The following is a 14,726-nucleotide window of genomic DNA, read 5'->3' as shown; positions in this document are numbered from 1 at the left end:
CATTAACATCAGAAAGTGTTAACACCTTGAACCGAACAAGTTAATATCAGTGAAGCACACTGGTCATGTGGATAAGACATCGCTTCACAATGCAGATGTACTCGGTTCGATTCCCGGCTATGCCTTTCTACCTCGTGTTTTTTAATCATGTTTTTTTTTCATCATATAAGATTGTCCTTCTCTTTTTTTGTTTAGGGGTCTCCCCCTCTTCCTCAACAAAGGAGTAAAATTAGTTTATCAGCATTTTTGTTAAAGTTATTAACATCAGAAAGTGTTAACATCTTGAACCAAACAAGTTAATAACAGTGAAGCACAGTGGTCTTGTGGATAAGACATCGCTTCACAATGCAGATGTACACGGTTCGATTCCCGGCTATGCCTTTCTACCTCGTGTTATTTAAGCATTTTTTTTCTTCATATTGATTTGTCCTTTTTTTTAGGGGCCTCCCCCACCTCCTCAACAAAGGAGTACAAGTAGTTTATCAGCATATTTTTTAAAGTCATTAACATCAGAAAGTGTTAACATCTTGAACCGAACAAGTTAATAACAGTGAAGCACAGTGGTCTTGTGGATAAGGCATCATTCTGCCTTTTCTTTGTGTGCTCGATATCGAGTTTCTTGTGCTGCATCAACTTTTATACTTCAAATTACGCAAACAGTTGGCAAACGTGACGCAAATTTATAGAACAGCGAAAACATGTCCATATATTTTCTTTAATGTTACAGATTAGTTGATATCCAGATACAAAACACCCCCTTACATGTTTAATACATATTCCATTATTATTCTCCTAAAAATTTCCAATTATCAATTCATATCATTTTCAAATCAAATAATATTTTCAGAAAACGTTTGTTCTCTTTTGTTCGAAATTGAAAAAAGGAAGTGATTTATACAAAATTTTGCATCATCATAATTATACATCCATTAAATTTCAGTAATGATAATTATACCATTCAAAGTTTGTCACTATTCACTACATATAATTTGTCATACAATAAATATATTTTGCCCCGATAATGCCTCGTAGTGCTAGTATAATTTCTGATTCCGATAGCTGCTAATTGAAATAATAATATCCCGCTGTAAAATAAGTTCTTCAGTAAATTATAAACAAATTGAAGAGATTGTGTCCTCTTATCCTCATCCATATTTTAGCACACATTTGACATTTATCAATATATTATTTACAATGACATAAATTGATTCATGAAGTCGATTGTATGATCGTTATAGTCTTATGTGAGTATCACAGATTGCTAATTGCGATATTAGAAACATGACCCGAAAAATTAATGATAGTATACATGATAAGAAATCGAATGTTTCTTTGATTAAACAAAAATTAGAAATACCGAATGTATATTATTCATAATAACCTGTGTGGATGGTAGCTTTAAAAAGTAATGCGAAATACACCCTTTTTTTATGCATAATCAAATCATTCTTATCTTCACAATATGCGAACAGACACGTTTGAATATCAAAATGACCGAACAATAATTTAGTTTTTGTTTTAATTAACCCTTTTGAGTTAACAATCAAATGAAGAAAAAAAAAACAGTAAAAAAATGTTCCTTTTTTATCATGTAATCATTCTAGAATTGAGATACGTGCACATGGTTTTATAATAATTTTCATATCAAGTAAAACACTTTGGTTTTTCAAAATTAAAGTATAATTACTTTTAATCAAAATGTTACAATTGTATCATTTAAAATAACCTGTTTTATTCATCTTGAATTTTTAGGCCTACTCAATCACATTTCCATGGTTAATATTCACTTTTCAAATAATATCAATAAATCAACAATAATTATATGAGGAGATATTTGGTCAAACAAAAAATTGACATCCATTATAAGACTACCTAATCAAATACTTGCATTAAAACCCAATCAGACACGATTGAAACATGGTAACATACTTTCTTTTCTTTCAATTTGTCGTTTACCCGCACAAATAAAATATGATAAGGCTATTAAATATAAAATGTCGCCATAATAGTAGAATGCATCTCTCAGTAATAAATATATACAAAGCCATATTTACAAGTGCTCGTATAGTAGTAATCATAAATACAATAAGAAACGTTTTAAAAGGCCCTGTTTCTTCTATGACATTTACACTGCGTAAAGTTTAAAGCTTATACCAGCGTAAGATTCCTTGTGTGAATGTTAATGCTAGCACGTTGTTTGTGCGGAAAATGATAAGGCCATATAGAAAACAAATGATTTGGGATGAAATTTTAAATCTATTGTATTTTCTATGTCAGGCTTATCTCTAAAACATAATCTAGCGCATAATGCGTAGACTCGCTGCAAACCATCCGAATTACTAACATATATATATATGTATACTTGTTCGTATCTCAAATTGATATTCACATATAATCCTACTTTACAAATACATGTATCGATAATAAACTACTATTTAAGTATCCTTAAATATACATGTATATGTATAAACTTAGTCTTCCTAAGTACATCTTTTTGAAAATTGTATTTTTCCTAATCAAATCGTTTGATAAGGTAAACACCGTAGTAACAGCCTAGTAGGCCTACAATCGCTGGCATGATGTAAGTTGCTACCCTTACAATAATAATTTCAATACTCTCTGTGGAGTGTTTTCCATGGCAACATAACCATGGCGCTTGCTTATGTTTCCATGGTAACTAATGGAGCGATCCATCACATGCTCCTCGTTCGACTAATCCATCAATAAGAATTTATTCAATGCTGTTAAAATTCAACAACCAGATATATGCATGTAGTCTGTAAATACACATTGTTACATGTAGCTGGATATAATAAGTAACATTTATTGATTCCATTCACGCCATTGGCACTGTGTATCTGTGAGTGAATATATGTACATCTGTCTTTTTCTTAGCTAATATATCCAAAGTACAACACTTTCATCAAGAAGTTTAGGAAATAAAAGTCAATAGTATGACAATTGTTCATTCCACAATTCGCCGTAAAATAGATGAACACTGTTGCATTCACCGAGTTGAAAGTACATTCGTCTCTGCGCATCCTGCTGGCGACAAGTTGTTTATCCAATGTTCATACATTGGATCTGGTCAATATATACGTCTTCCCACTTGGTACGTCTCGAAGAGAATTTCCTTCCGTACGTTATGCGTACATCTATCTTTGAATATTGGCTTGGTACTCGCCATCTAAATCATCATTTGTCTGCTTTCTCCAGGATAAGAATATTTTCATACAGCCCTGATTTTGCCAAATTTGTCTCGGTGGAAAGGGGCTTTTTCCAGAAGTTTTCGTCCTTTTTCTCCCAGTCATCCTATCCGGCTTCGGCAACCTTCGGCCATTACTTTAGTCTCCATTGATATAGGGCTTCGACAATCATCGCATTGTTCCGATGCGCGTTTAGATGTGTTTGGCCCATAGAGCTATAGCTCTATGATTCGGCCCTATCCGTCGTTTAATCGGATGGGGTTCCGTTAGCCTTCGGGCGGGTTTCGGCTCGCGTTTAAAAGTGTTCGTCCCATCCCGACGTTTCATCGGCCGGGATATCGACATCTTTCGGGTAGCTGTCGAAGTTGCTGCAGTCGCTTGAGCCTTTCACCTGATAAATAAAGAAGAAACAATGCGATTTTAAAAATCTGAAAGTGGACCAATCGTAGAAAAAAGCACACTATTTAAAAAAACACAGTGTGAAACAAAATATAATTATTAAGGGTAGTATGGAAATAATTATGGGCGATATTTCATGCCCGTGCATAATTGCATAATTCCCTACATGCAGACTGCCATTTCAAAGAGATGAAAGAGATGTCATAATGTACTAAAGGTATGCATGATCGGGGAATGGCACAGCCGAGTGTGCGCCCCTCCCCCGGCCCCCACCTAGCGCCCCTGCCCCAATAAATTAACCAGTTAGGCCACCATACCAACCTTTGGAGGAAGAGGGGCGGCAATTTCTTGCTTCCTGAGACCTTCCCAGTCAAAACCTTGGAACCATCTGAAAAAGAAAATAAGAAAGTTTTTAAGTAATGGCAGTCGACTCTTAGATGTTTTTTAAAGCCGTTAAAAGTGGACAAGGTGGAAATAGAGTCTGATAAAGAGACTAGTTACGTGAGATAAAAATGATAAAAAGAGTAAACAAAAAATATGTAAAGAAAAAAGGAGAATATGAAAAGCAATATTAAAACAATTCAATTCATTTAAATTCTGTATAAATTTTTTATTTTGAAGCAACATGGACATAATGCACAGAAAATTAACAAAAATTAACATCAAAGATACTGAAAAATATAGTAATGGAAATTGTCTGGGATAAGTTGGGATTACAGCCGTTTATATACAGAATACATGTACATATATAAAGTGTGAAAGGTATTTAAGCTTACGAAACTAAACGGAGCATTTATACAAAGAGAAAATGAAATAATAATATGGAAATGGAAGGTTGAAGTAAAAAAAAATGAGGAATACATTTTGGATTAATGCACAGATAAAAATTAAAAACAACTCACTTGTGCTTCTTGATATCACTAATGCCATTCTTCTGGTAGCCGATTCTCTCGCCTGGATTGTCCCGACAGAGTCGCTTGATAAGGTTACCAGCACTACGAGGAATCTTCCGTGGAAACTCGACCATGTCGATACCCTTTAGAATAACGTTGTATGTCTTCATGGGATCATTGGCAGTGAATGGCGGACTGTGGATCAAAGAGAATTATTTAAATGGTGTTGAAGTCTGGGAAAATTTCCAGACAGTGTCACTTCATCAAGGCTACGCCAAACGTTTTCCAATACATATTTCTTTTCTTTTTTTAACATTCATTTATCAAATTGTTATTTTTTACGAAAGACAAATACATGCAGATGAATGTAGGAACAAATCACGAAAGATGGAAACAATTTTTTGATAAGAACAATGAATTAAATTAAATGCAGAAATTAATAAATATATCCTTATCCTTAAAATTACTCAAACCATATAGGTCATGTGCAAAAGGGTAGTCACTGTATTTGTAGGGTTTAGCCCCAGAGCCCCTGAAAAGTCGGGTTGATTGAACACAAATCCAAATCTGTCCTATACACCAGACTTTGTCAGAGTAAAGTCAGTAGTACGACTGTGTAATAGATACCATAACAAAAACATCTCTAACAAAAATAAACTGAAATTAAATTTCAGACGAGCAGGCGTTATTAGACGCCCCTAAAAGGTCAGGTCAGCCTATCCTCTAAAGCCCTTACATGGCCGATTGGGATGGTGAGTCCACGCCAGTCCCCGGAAGTAATCTTTCCTTGACCATCATACTCATCACGTCTACCATGATTGTGATGCTCTCCCAATTCCAAAAGTTACAAACATGTTTTCCAAAAGCTTTTTAATAAATTTGTAATGATATTAGCGCATCCTTACTGTCATGAAATGACATGATTTTTCTAACATGATTCGTTTTAGCTGTAATTTGTTATGACTGTTATTTGTTTAGGCGACTGGTCAAGAAACTACATGGTAGCTAAGCAACATTTAAGAATCGCACACTTGACATTATACACAGCAGTTTACTAATCGTCCGAATTTGTTTGTAGCAGTTTTTTTGTCGGTATGACTTCCAGGTTTCATTTTAACTCCTAAAGTTTCACCCTATTCTTGAAGGGTAACCAACACAGTTGTTGAATTGTTATTTGTACACCACAAGAGATTAAAGAAGGCATTAATAATCAAGTTACACGCCCGAACTATTCTTTTTATTGCAACAACGTGTCAAGTACATGGAAGTCTATTGAGTCCATCCCACTTACTTTCCGGTCAACAGCTCAAAGATGAGGATTCCCAGGGACCAGTAGTCACATGACAGGTCATGACCTTTGTTGAGGATGATTTCCGGAGCCACGTACTCGGGAGTGCCACAAAAGGTCCAGGTCTTACGACCAAAACCGATCTTCTTCGCGAAACCAAAGTCGACCTGTAGATCACAGAAAAGAGAAATTTCTCTGTTAATATCTTCTAGTGATAACAAGATTGCTTCACTGGTGCCAAGTTTTGAAAGAGATATAGGCACGATCAAAACTCTTTTTGTGGAAATGCAAAGTACACCTAATATGATACAAATTATTGTAGGTGTACAAATAACAAGAGGCGTTCACCCCCCACCCCCCCCCCCCCTGGACAGCAAGGCATCCAAAAGCTCCAAATATATATCTTGTATATATTTTGTAGTGTATTTTTTACGGCCAAATAACATTTTACTATTTAGAAGTGTATTTTCTGCTCGTTTGATTTTGCTCGCTTGCATATAGTGTAAAGTGTAAAGTTGATATTTGGGGATAAGGCGTCTGTCTAGCTCTCTACCGGGGCTCTCAAGAATGTGTATAATACTCCGATGAAGAGCAGGGGGGTGTTTCACAAAACTTGTCATCAGTGACAAATGACAGTTGTTGTTATAAGCTACTGAAATCCTTGCTTCTGATTGGTTATGAGCAGATTTGTCACTGATATTTGTCATTTGTCATTGAAAAAAGGCTTTGTGAAACGGGTCCCTGGTCTACCCTCGACTCGAAGCTCCATTATCAAGATTATTTTTGTAGTCCCATACGTACCAATTTGACGTAGCCTTTGTTGTCAAGGAGCAGATTCTCAGGCTTGAGATCGCGGTAGACGATGCCGCGACTGTGCAAATAGTGGAAAGCTTCAACTACGCATGCGGTGGAAAACCTTGCTGTCCGGTCATCAAAATGACCCCTATGGAAGAAAAATGACGATATTGATTCTTGTTTTCTTGTATTAATAACTAACAATTCCTAAAATCATTAAAGAGAGGCAGTCATTTATTTACCATTTCCCAGTGTATATAATGCCTTGTGTGATAATATTTGCTGATAAAGGATTTCAATAGGATTGCAGGAGAAATACTAACGTATACAGCAGAAGCGTCCCGACCCTTCAACTCGAGAACTGCATGGTAATACTTGGTGCAGTATGTTTTTACTTGAGATATACTGCTACTCCATGTTCATGCATTTTTGCCTTTCCCACTGGCATTATGAGTGTAACATTCACAACCTGTAAGTGCTCATTTGGTATGTTTACTTCTGGTTTCATGTTATAAATGACTTGAATTTTCTGTATTCGTGGTAGATAAAACAACATTATTTGACATCATGGAACTGGGCAGCAGTGAACCAATTTTCATTGGCCTACGTGGAACTCCCTCTAAAAGAGGCTGCTTGCATGACTAGTTATCAACACTAGCTGAAATGACGTTTGTTCGCAATAAAACAAAAACCGAAAGAAAAACGCATTACACTCTGTACAAATGTACAGAGTGCAATCGACAGCAGGCTGCAACAAGGTGATGGAACTAGTGTTTGTTTAAAGAAGAGTTACAACGCCAGTAGGCCTATTACATTATTATTCAAGCACGATGAACACCGTTTTATTTCAAAAAATGTGGACGTCCATGTCTTAAAGATAAAGTTGAGTTCTGGTCATGCGATTGCATTGTGAAAGAAACAGTGTGGAATCGATCACAAAAGTTGATCGCGTATAGCGTATTGGTGTGTACTCCAAGGTTCTGGAATCATCAAATTGATAAGAAATATGGCCCAGTCTTGGTAAAGTGACAAGCACTGTACACAGAATATGTATATTTGACTACATGAACATGTGGCATAAAATCCGTCCCGATTGTTATGCTGTTACATGCCATATTTAGAATATTAAGGCATTTGAAGAGCCATGCTTTTCAGGGAACTTTTTTTGTCTTTGATGTTCTCTCACACTTGCATAAAAACAATGACAACGCTCACAGATTATTTTCCACCTCTTTACAGAACTCAACCTTCTCTTAAAACTCTTCCTACAGAAGGACTCTAAATAAAAAATTGAAAGTGAGCATCTTACTTGTCCCTGAGGATAGTCCAGAGCTCTCCTCCTAAGCAGACTTCCATAAGCATGTAGATATACTTCTGATCACGGAATGTCTTGAACAATCTGAAAGAAACAATTTCCCGTAAACCGTATATTAACAATTTCCCGTAAACCGTAGATTGATTTTAGTTACGCGTGAAGTTGTCTTGTACAAAGGTATTTCAAATAACTTTTATTACAATAGAAACACTAAGCAAATACAAAAGAAAGTGGGCGCTATCTCAAATTAAGATTTTATATAACGTATAAGAATGCCCTGTCGGAATAGAGAAATACAGACATAAAAGTTGAAAAACTATGGCTGACACATAATTATATTTTCGTAAATGTGTCCTCTCTATTAACTCAAAAGCAATATATGTTTTGTTCAAGGCATGAAAATAAAAAGGTGACTTAGAAATTGACCAAGACAGAACATGTATGAAGGAACTTACTTGACAATAAAGGGGGAGCTAGATTCCATCATGATCTTCTTCTCAGAAAAGATATGTTCCTGTTGCCGAGTTTCTACGATGTGATGTTTCTTCAAACACTTGAGGGCGAATGTCCGCTTATCGCCTGCCAGTTGAACCTGTATACCGCGACCAGACAAAGATGTGAAAGTTTGGTTTCTTGTTATTTAGACTTAAAACAAAACATTTATACTTCCATGAATATCAATCAAAGTAAGGCCTGTCTGTGATTGATTTGTATGTCTCCGTTTAACGATTGTACGACACGGGCTCTGTCCACAATCACTTCACCGCAAATTTCAAAGACTACATGTTAAACCTTAATCCCAATTTAAACCCGCCCCCAACAATACCGTTACTCGAAATTTAAACACAAAATTATGGTTGCATTTTACGATCATTTTCGCGTAATTTTTCGCGAAATACTGACAATATTTTTTTTTATTTCTTAAAACATTTCTTAAAGTTGCCGTACAATTCCACCAAAATGTAGTTCCAAATATTGACCCAAGTCTCAACTCTACATCCCTGACGAAATAAAGCCCTGAGCACATGAATGTGTATTGTGGTTCGAAGAATGATACTCGGATAGGAACCCCCTCCCCCCGTTTGACCCTCCCCTTAAATCCATCACTCCCTTCATCATAATGTTTCTTTTTTCTTCTATAGAATACATGAATCATAATGACAAAGACTTTCGAGGAATAAACCTTAAGACAATTCCAATATCCTTGTCACATGTAGAGAAGTACTACGTAATACAAAACAGATTTCCATGTGATAGACAAATATCAAATTCTCGTGAGCTGACTTCTCGAAATTACTTCCGATAATCTTGAAAGAGATGGGTTTTCTTACCAGTTCGACCCGACCGAACCCTCCAACACCCAATGTAGCGATGATATCCAGATCGTTGAGATGTATAGCAGCTAGCTCATCTTGTATCGGCTTGATTCGTGCAATCTCTGTATTATCCATCTCCGAGCTCGACCTAATCAAACAATTTAGAAAAATAGAATTACATAAAACGTAATTCTATTTCTAATGTGATTACATAATATTAGTGTTCTGCCGATATTTCGACTTTTTTCAAGTTATATCAAACGAGGTTTCTTTCTTCAAAATGTAATCTTCATTGCACACGAGGCGCTATTTGCCTGACATAGGAAAGTAGGCTTTCGTCACGTCTTGTTAGAGTGACATCGTATGATAAGAAAATGCAATGCAATGCAAACTTTGTGTTAGATTCTTTGAAAAAGCCAAAGTTCCTTCATAGGCTTATTCAGCGAGGGAATAACGTATAAAACGAAGTGGAACTATTGGTGTAAAAGGCATTAGTATACTGTGCGATAAACTAATGACTTGTTACTTTAGCTAAATCTAAGATTGTATGCTTTAATTTCAAAAGTCTTTGATAGTGTGCGCTTACTTGGTCAAATTGTTTGGTTCTGCAATTTTTACACAAGTAAATGAAAGCGATAATGACGTCACGAGGCCTATGTTTTTGCGAATTTATCTGTCAAATAAACATGTCGATGAACTCGCATACAAACTTGATAGGGAAGTTCCCGACGAGAAAATATGTACTTTGATGTGATATCCCGCTTTAATAGTGCTAGAGTTCTGAGTGGTAGTCATAATTATAAACATTTTCAAACTTAGCATAAAATGTTGATTTAGGAATAATGGTAAAATATAAGACATGCGAAAAACCTGCTTATGGATCTAGTGACTCTCAAAAATGAGCTAGCTTTAATTAATTGCAAGCCGATTGCTTTCCTGTAAATAATATGACAAAACCAAGGCACTACAAATCATAATGTTATGAAAAGCAAGCAGAATGACTTCGTCATGAGTACCATCCCTTCCCTACAAATTCAATCTGACTGCTATTTGAATTGGCGGTGAATAGGGAAATTATTTCAAATAGGTAAACTGATCTCTCAATAAATCTTAAATATGTAATTGATACCTATTTATTTTTAATAACTCATATAACACAAATTGAAAAATACAAAATAAAACGATGTGCTAATTAGTTTTAATTGCATGCATGTTACATCGTACACATTTTACGAGATATGTATATTTCTCTGAACATTTTTATGTTAGCTTGTAATCACATTTTCTCGTAATTATTTTCATTCTACTGGCGTAGCTATAGGTAAAGTGGTAAGTTCCAAATATTTATTTGCAAAATGAATGATTGAAAGCAAGCAAAGGGAGTTATTGTTCTTCCAAGCGTGATAAAGAAATTTGGCTCTGTAGCCAAAAGAATTAAGATACATCATCCTTTATTTTAATCCTTTATTTTAATCTTTTATTTTCATACTTTCCGAATGATCATTAAAGTTTGATTTTTCAGTTTTCTCCAACTTAATAATGACTCGAAAGCTACGAAAGCTTTCAATTCTTCGAAAACATCGTCAAGTTATTGGACCTCTTATAATCAAACCATACATGTACCCACGACTTGAGTTTCCTGTTTTTACTTAATCGCAACCTCATTTTCATTATCAAAGAGGACTCGCATTGCACTGCAAACTCACAAAATGGATTACAAAACTATTGATTAGTCAAGTGAAAAACAGGTTAATACAGCCACACGGTTAGTAAACCACACGGTATAAAATAAATAAGAGTTAATAGCTGAATAACTGCGATGGGATTACGATTAATAACCAAGGAAGGGTGAGAATAGGCAGTGAAGAAAACTGAGGTGTTTGAATGGCCATTTACAGAAGGATGTTAATGGGTTAATGTTGGCTGTGAATTTGCTTTGGTGTTTGGTGCTTTAGTGCTACCATCACCGCATCCAGTCGAAGAAAAATGTACGAATGAATGATATGGTGCTAATGTCATCGACCACTTACGATTTCTTAAACTTGTTGTCATCTTCTTGTAGAGTGTTGATTGTTAGATTGTACCAGCTGTGGGTATATATAGATGACCATAGGTGGCAAAATCGTTATGTTTTATTGCCTTTTATAATTCTTCTTTATTTGAAAACATTGTATGATCACTTAGCTTGAGAAAGTCCACAGGAGTGGACGAAAGCTTGCATAACAAAATATAAGGTTGGTAGAAGCTAAAAACTACTTGTTATTATCATCCCCAACTGATGAAAGTTTTCTGTATCATTGTATAGTTTTGTTAATTATTTTTCATTTAGAATATTAATCACCTTTAGAAAAAACCTACCATAGTACCGGTACGTCTTTCATGTATCAATGTTTTTGAATTAATTCTTTTTCTTTTTCATCCGCTAATTAGGGAACCGATTTATACGAAGTCAGACGAATAGGGCGGATAATTGAGAAGCAGCACAAACGTGGCAAAATTATAACCACAATAGACAGGAAAGGAACCAGAGGAAATATAAAATAAGAAGGAGCAATAACATATATTGCAAAAATTATGTTCCATATATACAGGTTGTTCATCAGACTTTTATGTGTTGAATTTTAGTCGATATTTATATCTCTGGTAATTCATCAGTTATCCCAAAACACCAAAACAAAAAACAAAACACTATGATATAATGATGATCTCGAGACAATAGAGTGCGACTGATAAAAAGGCCTATTGTGATCTACATCTTTATTAAATCACCAATTGGTCGTGGTATGGTAGTAGCTATACAAGAAAAGAAGCAGAACCAAGGAACCGATGTTGTTTGATTGGGTTTGAAGGCAATTCAGTGAAAATTGACTATTTATGCATTATGGATATTCTTAGTCTTTATATACGCTGCATTGTGGGCGGAATAGTGTGCGTGTGCAACTTTTAAACAGCCCCCCCCCAAAAAAAAAAAAAAAAAAATTATCCGCCATTGGTCGTAGCTGATATCCAGGTGAGGATAGGATGGAGATCTAATTGAGATTGAGAGTACATCGATGATGTGATGTGTAATGAAGACTTTACCTTAAACGATATGTAAAACATTATTGCCGGTTTATGGATTGGGTATAATGATGTATATGAGACAGAATGGAAAATAGTTGTACGGAACTCAAGAGAGCATGACCATGAAAATCTAATCTATGCAGGTAATATATCAAAGTCATTCCACAAATGATACAACATCTGTTTCGAAAATATGACCACATTTAATTTACTTGATATCAAAACGGCAACTCTACAAAGAAATGTATGAATGGATAAGGCACCGCTAACGATAGTAGCCTGTGTAATACCCTCGGCACACCAATGAGACCGACAACAGATCGAACAGAAGATTTATAGATCACACCGAATGACAAAGAATCAGTCGGTTTGAAGCCGGTGTGCAGTCCGACTGATGGTGTGACTAGCACCCAATTACACCGCCGAACCGAATCCAACCGACTACAAACCGACCACTCAATAGGTCATTCCGGTTAATATGATTTATTGTCCAGTTGGTTTTCCGACTAGAATAGTGACTGCTACATCAGTTACACCGCCAAACCGGTTTCAACCGACTACAAACCGACCACTCTTTTGATCATTCAGGGCAGTGATGAATTGTTCGGTTTGTTTTCTGTCTGGTGGTGTGACTAGCTGCTCAGTTACACCGCCAAACCGATTCCAACCGACTACAAACCGACCACTCTTTTGGTCATTCCGAGTACTATAATGAATTGTCCGGTTTGTTTTCTGTCTGGTGGTGTGACTAGCTGCTCAGTCACAGCCAAACCGATTCCAACCAACTACAAACCGACTACTCTTTTGGTCATTCCGAGTACTATGATGAATAAATATTGTTCGGTTTGTTTTCTGGAGTCGGTCTCGCTGGTGTAACCGGGGTACATCTAAGGTATATTATAATTCAATGGAAATGATATACTGTGTTGTTTCTAATGTATAGGGGTGGGGGAATGACTTTCTCTTCTTTCAACTCACTTGTGTACTTTGCTGTTGGGGACGGTCAGTTCATCGACGCTTGTTCTAATCATATGTAAACATTTATTTATTTATTTATTTTATTTCCAGACAATATATAGAAAACATCACAAAGACATATTGAATCCATTTTCTGAATGATTGTGTTGAGGGCGCACTTTTAATTCAAAAATGATTTTCCTCATACGTACAACCAATACGTATGGTCACGTTATGTGGACACGTTTCAAAATTAAGAAGAAGATTCTCTAGTAAACTGTCGGTTATCGGCCAGAATAAGGTATTTTGTAAAAGCTGAATGGAATTCGGGCATTACATGCATTTCAGGATTTGTGCACGTCTTTTTTTTATAAAATCAAAGATTTCACCATGTTCACATTTGAACAAGATCCATTATTCATTTCTCACAACTGAAATGTTAAGCACATTTGTTAAAGCACTGTGAAATTGATACACACGCCTTATTTGAAATGTGTATAATTTTTAGGAGGAGGTGAATTAAAAAAAATCCACCTCTTTGTTCATTTCTACAGTTTATTATGATACAACTCAAATAAAAGTGAGATATTCTCGCTGAAAGCATCTTATTTTAAAGTATGTTTCGACCAAAGCTCTGAATTTTTTCCAGACGTACCTAGTAGTTTTCAGAGCTAACTAACTGATACCCAATCATTTATAATCAATGACTTGTCATACCCATCGATCTATACCAATGCTAACCGATGAAAGGGAGAAGAACAACACATTTAAAAAATGAAGGGAAGGACAAAATTAGCAATACTATAGATGTGTAAACAAAAGTAACCCCACAATAAATAGAAACCAGGAAGGAAAGAAGTGTTTCCTCTTAAAACTCTCATCGTGATTTCCTATAAGTCTCACGTGTGAAGTGTGCACTACACTAACCACAGAAACTATGAAAACGGTTTCAACTTTGAACCCTAAAATTGTCCCAAATGCAGAACCTCTAGGGGTGCAATATGAAAACTAAGAGAAACAATAAAACAACCTATGAGGTGCTTTTTTAATACCTTTACACCTTTAAAGGTGCGTTTCTAACCTCTTAAAAGGGTGCATGAAACTCATTGTGGTCAAACATTGCACCCACGACACTGCAGATATTGGGAGAGTTTAAGGGTTCATCTTGACCTTCTACCATGGAAGGTTGCAACCCAATCTCACAAACTTGATCACAGTATCATCGTGTTAACAGGAGGAAGCACCAATACAAAATACCCTCTTGTTAATGGAAGGTTAGAGAAATTTTTGGAGAAGAAAATAAACCAAGGAGGGAGGAGATAATTTTATTGTATACCGTTTTGTGACTTTTGATATCCATTTGACCAACCCTTTTATCGGGTCAAAGTCAGTACTGTCAACTCCTCGTAACGCCCTGGATATAAAATCAAACATTAGCATCAGCTCAGAGAAAAAGGGCGTTATTCTACCCCTCCCCCTCCTCCCCATACGACT

At 35.8% G+C, this 14,726-nt stretch overlaps 1 protein-coding gene across 7 annotated transcripts in view; it reads right to left on the bottom strand.

Moving 5' to 3' along the window:
* Window positions 1-679: 679 nt before the first annotated feature.
* Window positions 680-14,726, bottom strand: part of LOC585077 (cGMP-dependent protein kinase 1) — a 113,109-nt gene continuing 99,062 nt past the window's right edge. For 2 of the 7 annotated variants that reach the window (XM_030979249.1, XM_030979248.1), the window contains exons 12-21: window positions 14,569-14,646; window positions 11,243-11,299; window positions 9,228-9,360; window positions 8,352-8,488; window positions 7,891-7,980; window positions 6,588-6,729; window positions 5,790-5,953; window positions 4,508-4,693; window positions 3,927-3,993; window positions 680-3,597 (exon numbers count right to left, since the gene is read on the bottom strand). In XM_030979249.1, the coding sequence (XP_030835109.1) occupies window positions 3,502-3,597; window positions 3,927-3,993; window positions 4,508-4,693; window positions 5,790-5,953; window positions 6,588-6,729; window positions 7,891-7,980; window positions 8,352-8,488; window positions 9,228-9,360; window positions 11,243-11,299; window positions 14,569-14,646 (1,150 nt within the window). In that variant the 3' untranslated portion in view covers window positions 680-3,501. Of the gene's footprint in view, window positions 3,598-3,926; window positions 3,994-4,507; window positions 4,694-5,789; window positions 5,954-6,587; window positions 6,730-7,890; window positions 7,981-8,351; window positions 8,489-9,227; window positions 9,361-11,242; window positions 11,300-13,253; window positions 13,299-14,568; window positions 14,647-14,726 lie in introns of all 7 variants that reach the window. The other 5 variants (XM_030979250.1, XM_030979252.1, XM_030979254.1 and 2 more) reach the window with 5 other exon arrangements.

Source organism: Strongylocentrotus purpuratus, unplaced genomic scaffold (genome assembly GCF_000002235.5).
Source record: "Strongylocentrotus purpuratus isolate Spur 01 unplaced genomic scaffold, Spur_5.0 spur5_scaffold_10, whole genome shotgun sequence".
In the NCBI taxonomy this organism is placed as follows: Eukaryota; Metazoa; Echinodermata; class Echinoidea; order Camarodonta; family Strongylocentrotidae; genus Strongylocentrotus; species Strongylocentrotus purpuratus.
Note: the sequence above shows the minus strand (reverse complement) of the source record. Positions and strands in the feature narration are given on the sequence as shown.